The sequence below is a fragment of the Colobus angolensis genome, unplaced genomic scaffold, assembly GCF_000951035.1.
Source record: "Colobus angolensis palliatus isolate OR3802 unplaced genomic scaffold, Cang.pa_1.0 Scaffold34, whole genome shotgun sequence".
Classification (NCBI taxonomy): domain Eukaryota; kingdom Metazoa; phylum Chordata; class Mammalia; order Primates; family Cercopithecidae; genus Colobus; species Colobus angolensis.
This window is the reverse complement of record NW_012116710.1, coordinates 7830267-7836038: the sequence shown is the minus strand read 5'-3', so window position 1 is coordinate 7836038 and position 5772 is coordinate 7830267. Positions and strand designations below refer to the sequence as shown.

Below are 5772 nucleotides of genomic sequence, written 5' to 3'. Positions count from 1 at the left end.
AAAATTAGCCAGGCGTGGTGGCGCGTGCCTGTAGTCCCAGCTACTCAGGAGGCTGAGGCAGGAGAATCACTTGAACCTGGGAGGTGGAGGTTGCAGTGAGCCGAGATCGCACCACCGCACTCTAGCCAGGGCAACAGAGTGAGATGCTGTCTCAAAAATAAATAAATAAATAAAGTAAGGAAGTAACAATATCCCCCCACAATGTCTATTTCAGTTCATCCCCCTCAAATCTTCCCTTCATGGGGATAATGAGTCTAACCCCAGCCCTGTACCCTTCCCTCTTTCCCTCTCCGAAGACTCACACTGCCTCCCCAGAAGAGCCGCCCACGGCCCTTCAGCTTGGAGAAGACATACACCACTTGGCCCCGGTGAATGGTCAGGAATCGGCAGTCGGGGGCCATGTAGTCCTGAAGGGCCACAGCCATGGAGATAGGGTCTAGGGAAGGAATAGAAGGGAATGCAGCACCCTCCACACAGGCTAACACCCCAAGCCCCCAGTTCTCCCCTCCCCACTCTTACGGCTGCACTCCTGGTCTGCACACAGCTTCCGGTCAGCCAGCTTGGGCATGGGGCCACCCCCGACACCAGGTCCAGAGAAGGCAGACAGCAAGACGATGACACCAAGGAACACCAGGGACCAGGCCATCGTGGACTGTGAGCAAGAGAGTGAGCAAAGGGGTGCTGAGGTCTCCAATTTCCTCCCCTCCCTCTCTCCCATAGCTCAAGGAAACTTGTGTTCTTGGTCTTATCCCCGCCCTAAACCAGTCCCAAATTTCACCCACACCACCTAGAAGTTGCTACCCAGCCAGAACCATTTCAAGGATAGGGTAAAGGCTGCAAGCCCAAGGAAATTCCCAGATAAGGTCCAAAGCAGCTCAGCTTTCCCAGTGACAGCCCCCTCCTCAACAATCACAGAGGCCCAGACAAGGTGGTTGAGATATTCAATTCCATCTTCTCTTGAGTTGGCTTAGGTACCTGGGCTCCTCTGCTGTCCCCTCTGGCAAAGCAGGAGGAGCCTGTAAGGAAAACCACCTTGGAATTTCCTGTGCTGTGGGGCAGGAGAACAAGGCAGCCCTTTGATGACCAGAAACAGCTCAGCCCTGGAGTACTGACTGAATATTGTATGCTGAACCTTAGGCTAGGCAATGTCCCACCACGATCACTATTTCTCTGCACCAGCCGCTTCCCACTGGATGACCTGGGCTAAGCTATTTCTCCTCGCAGAGCCTCAGCATCCTTATATATAGGGACAATTTAAAAAGCCAGTACTTATAGAGCATTCACCAAGTACGTATTTATGTTATGAACTCAAATGGATACTCTGTATCATGTCAGGAGGAGTGATTATAAACCCTCCCTTTCTTTTTTGAGACAGGGTCTCACCCTGTTGCCCAGGTGGAGTGCCATGGTGCCATCGTGGCTCACCGCAGCCTCAACCTCCTAGACTCAGGCAATCCTCCCACCTCAGCCTCCTGAGTAACTGGCACAAGCCACCTATGCCCGATTAATCCATTTTTGTAAAATAATTATTTTGGGGTAGGGTCTTGCTCTGTTGCCCAGGTTGGAGTACAGTGACATGATCCTGGTTCACTGTAGCCCCTATTTGCTGGGCTCAAGCAGTCCTCCCACCTCAGCCTACTGAGTAGCTGGGACCGCAGACATGCACTATTATGCCCAGTTAATTTTTTGTATTTTTTGGTAGAGACAGGGTTTCGTCATGTTGCCCAACCTCGTCTCAAACTCCTGGGCTCAAGCAATCTGCCCACCGTGCTTTCCAAAGTGCTGGGATTACAGGCATGAGCCACCAAGCCCAGCCTAATTTAATTTCTTGACAGGATCTTGCTGTTGCTCAGGCTGAAGTACAGTGATGTGATCATAGCTCACTGCATCCTTGAACCCCTGGGCTCAAGAAATCCTCCCCCCTCAGCCTCCTGAGTAGAATAGTAGGCGGGTCACCATTCTTGGATGATTTATTTTTATTTCTCTAGAGCCAGTGCCTTACTATACTGCCTGGGCTGGTCTTGAGCTCATGTCCCCAAGTGATCCTCCCGCCTCAGCCTCCCAAAGCACTGGGATTACAGGCATGAGCCACCAATGCCTGGCCTATAACCCCTTGTTACATGGAAATGGAAGTGTGGAGTTAAGGAACTTGTCTAAGGCTTACAGACCCAGGAAGTGAAGAAGTGGAGGGGCTAAGACTTGTATCCAGGCCCACAGCCATTGCTATGCTTTTTTTTTTTTTTTTGAGATGGAGTCTCATATTGCAGTGGTATGATCTTGGTTCACTGCAACCTCTGCCTCCTGGATTCAAGCAATTCTCCTGCCTCAGCCTCCCGAGTAGCTGGGATTACAGGCATGCAACACCACGTCTGGCTAATTTTGTACTGTTAGTAGAGACGGGGTTTCTCAGTGTTGGTCAGGCTGGTCTCAAACTCCCGACCTCAGGTGATCCGCCCGCCTTGGCCTCCCAAAGTGCTGGGATTACAGGCATGAGCCACCGTGCCCAGCCCACATGTGCAGGTTTGTTACATAGGTCAATTGTGTGTTGTTGTGGGCCAGGAACAGCTCTAAAGGTCTTTACTCACATCAACAGCACACATCATCCTCAGGAAAACTCTATGAGGGAGGTAGCCTAAAAATTATTGCCATTTTCCAGATGAGGAAACAGACCAGAGAGGTTAACTGACTTGCCCCAAGTGACAGAGCTAGGCAGAAGTGAGATTCAAACCTAGGCCAAGGGCTCCAGAGTCCCAGATCTTAGCTATTTCATCGCTAAAGTCTCTTGAAAGCTATTCAAACAAGGACTACCATCTAGCCCTTGTTCCTCTTCACCTCCTACCACCCTCTGACTCATTCACTCCACTACAGCTCCTGACCTTCAGTCTATTCCCTGAAAACGACAAGCTGGTTCTCACCTCAGGGTCTTTGCACTCTTCTCTTCTGTATTTGTTGAACGAATGCGGCTCCCTCTGACTCCTAAACCTGTGCTTTCTCCGCCTCCAATCACCACCTCCTGTGGTGCATCCCTACTGATTTTCCACTTCCCGACCTCTCCTTCCCTCCCTCTGCCCAGACCCTGGCCCCATTCTCATGCATAAGCCCCACCCCTTGCCACTAAGTCCTGCCCCTAACTCAAGGACAGCCCATACCCAAACCCATTCCAGAGCTCTCTCCAGCCAGATCAGCCCCACGGTCCCGAGCTTCCAGCCAGTGTTCCCTCTAGCCCATAAGCCCGACTCCTGCCATTCACGCAGTCAGCCCCGCCCCTTCACTCAGGCTCCGCCCAGATCCATTAAGGCCCACCTCTTCCCTCAGGGCCTCCCTGAACTCCTAAGGACCAGCTCCCTCAAATCCCGCCCCAGATCTATTTAACCCACGCACCAGACCCTCAGGCTCCACCTAAATCGATTAAGCTCAGCCTCAGACCCACTAAACCCCTCCCAGCATCCACTTAGGCCCTGCCCCCATAACATCAGACCCCGCCCCCTGATCTACAAAGCCCCGCCCATTCCCACAGGCCGCATCCTCCCTGGGCCCAGACCCAGGACCCCGGCTTCGGCCCACCACCCTCACCGTAGGTCTCGGCCATGACTCGGTCGCGGCCGCTGAGGGCCGCAATATGGCGCCGCGGCCGCGCCTGCTCCTCGGCTGGCAGCCGCTCCACTCCGGTTACAGCCCCGGCTTCTTCCTACTCCCCGGGCCCGGCACCGCCACTTCCGCCTCCGCCCCCCTCCAGCGCGACCCGCTCCAGCAGCTGGATACCAGACCACGCTTTCCGAAGGGCGGGATTGGCGGACTCGCGGGCAGGGGGCGGGACAAAAGGCGCGGATTGGTGGCGTGAGAAGCCCAAAGGGGTGGGGCCGAGGCCAGCGATTGGTCGAGCAAGTGGGAAGGGACGTGCACAGCTGCTTTGCCGAGCCGAGGAACGGATTTAGTCTGGAGTCCGGGGGCAGAGTCGAGTCTCCGGATTGGTTTGGAGCGGACTTGGGGGAGGGGATACGAATGCAAAGAAGGGGGCACGGGCAGGATTGACAGAAAGAGACTGGAAGAGGAGCTGATCTTGAGCTGGCGGGAGCGATTACTGGTCTCAAAGGCAAAAAGGAGGAAAACTGAGAAGATAGGCGCAGGTTACTTCCCGCCTCCCTTTGCACATAATCTTCCAAGAAAACCTTTGCTGTGCAATTTATATCCTTCGCGTAGTCCGATTGGCTCCCTCCCACTGGTCTAGAGAGGACACAACCCCCCTAGTTGGGCTGCTTAGGTTTTCCTTTGCTTGTGTCCGAAACCTAAGCTTAGGAGCCCTCCTACCGCACAGGGCTTTCATCAGTGAAATACTGCCTAGCAACCACTGACGTTACCATATGCAGCGGGTTAATTGGCTAGATTCAGGAACCCAGAGAAACATTTTATTTGTATAGTCCCCACCCCACCCCACCCCAAAGACCACAGAGACAGGTCGTTTGCACTGGGCTGACTGTATTTGCATAAAGCCAAGGAGGGGAAACGGCAGGGCCAGCGATAGGCTGAGCTCACTGGCAGTAGAAATCCCATTTCTGAAAAAGAGAAAGGGGAAACAGTGGAGAGAAAACCAGCGGTCACACCACAAAGGATCTAGTGGTTTTAGCAAAGGCTGCAGCTGCAGGGCCCAGGTCTGGCCACACAAGTGCTACGCAAATTAGCCTAGAGCCCTCTAATCTTTGCACCTCCCAACTGGACCCATTTTACTGGTGAGAAAATGGAGGCAGGGAAAGAATTTCTCCCAGCGCACACACCTAGGGAGCCAAGGCTGGGAGCATTTTTGCCCATCCCCACAACCTAAGGGTCCTCCCCCCAGATTTTTTGCCAGCCCGCATGACACTCACGTCTGTCTTCACATCGACTTTGCCAGGTTTCAGGGTCTGGTCCTCTCGGACAATGCTACTGGGGAAATAGCCCAGGCGAGCGGCCAGATCTCCATAGTAATCTCCCTGAACCTAGGGAAGAGGAGTTAAAAGCTAGGGTCTGGGAAGATGACAAGCTTATGCCTGCTGAAGGCTTTGCATTCTCCCTTCTCCCTGATCTCCACGTAACTGGCTCCATCCTTGTCATACGAATCTCAGCTTAAATGTCACCTGTTCAGAAGCCTTTTCTGACCACCCAAGTCAGTCTCTGTTAATTCTCACAGCAGCGCATATTTGCTTTTATTATTATTATTATTTTGGAGACAGGGTCTCACTGTGTCGCCCAGGTTGGGGTGCAGTAGCATGATCACAGCTCACTGCAGCCTCAACTTCTGGGCTCAAGCAATCCTCCCACCTCAGCCTCTCGAGTAGCCGGGACCACAGATACATGCCATGACGCCCAGTTAATTTTTAATTTTTTTTTGTAGAGATGGGGAGGTCTTGCTATGTTGCCCAGGCTGGTCTCGAACTCCTGGGCTCAAGCTATCCTCCCAACTTAGCCTTACTTGGGATTACAGGTGTGAGCTACCGTGCCCGGCTGCTATTTTTTTATGACTTGCTTTTTGCTCATTTCCCTCCATTAGAATAAAAAGGATCATTTGTTGTTGTATCTTGGTGTCTAGAACAGAACGTGGGACCATAGCAGGTGCCCTAAAATTGGTAAATAAAGTGAAAATAGGCTGGGGGGGGGGCGGTGGCTCACACCTAGAATCCCAGCACTCTGGGAGGCCAAGGCGGGCAAATCATGAGGTCAAGAGTTCAAGACCAACCTGGCCAGTATGGTGAAACCCTGTCTCTACTAAAAATACAAAAATTAGCCAGGTGTGGTGGC

At 52.9% G+C, this 5772-nt stretch overlaps 2 protein-coding genes and 1 long non-coding RNA gene across 3 annotated transcripts in view; all 3 read right to left on the bottom strand.

Moving 5' to 3' along the window:
• RAB4B (RAB4B, member RAS oncogene family) overlaps positions 1–4122 on the bottom strand; it is a 28641-nt gene extending 24519 nt beyond the window's left edge. The window contains exon 1 of the mRNA XM_011952494.1: positions 3574–4122. Within this exon, the coding sequence (XP_011807884.1) occupies positions 3574–3589 (16 nt within the window). The 5' untranslated portion in view covers positions 3590–4122. The remainder of the gene's footprint in view (positions 1–3573) is intronic.
• MIA (melanoma inhibitory activity) lies at positions 255–812 on the bottom strand. The gene is made up of 2 exons (XM_011952503.1): positions 520–812; positions 255–436 (listed from the first exon to the last, which is right to left on the bottom strand). The coding sequence occupies exons 1-2, from the start codon at positions 716–718 to the stop codon at positions 255–257; spliced, it is 381 nt and encodes a 126-aa protein (XP_011807893.1). The 5' UTR covers positions 719–812.
• A 335-nt stretch (positions 4123–4457) lies between the features above and the next one.
• Positions 4458–5148, bottom strand: LOC105519189. The gene is made up of 2 exons (XR_001002936.1): positions 4863–5148; positions 4458–4553 (listed from the first exon to the last, which is right to left on the bottom strand). It is a non-coding gene; the product is annotated as an uncharacterized LOC105519189 (long non-coding RNA).
• Between the last annotated feature and the right edge of the window lie 624 nt (positions 5149–5772).

Coding starts and splice junctions, on each gene's coding strand:
- MIA (XM_011952503.1), bottom strand. CDS start 718: ATGGGAGAGAGGGAGGGGAGGAAATTGGAGACCTCAGCACCCCTTTGC. Junction 437..519: donor TGCAGACCAGGAGTGCAGCC/GTAAGAGTGGGG, acceptor TTCCTTCCCTAG/ACCCTATCTCCATGGCTGTG.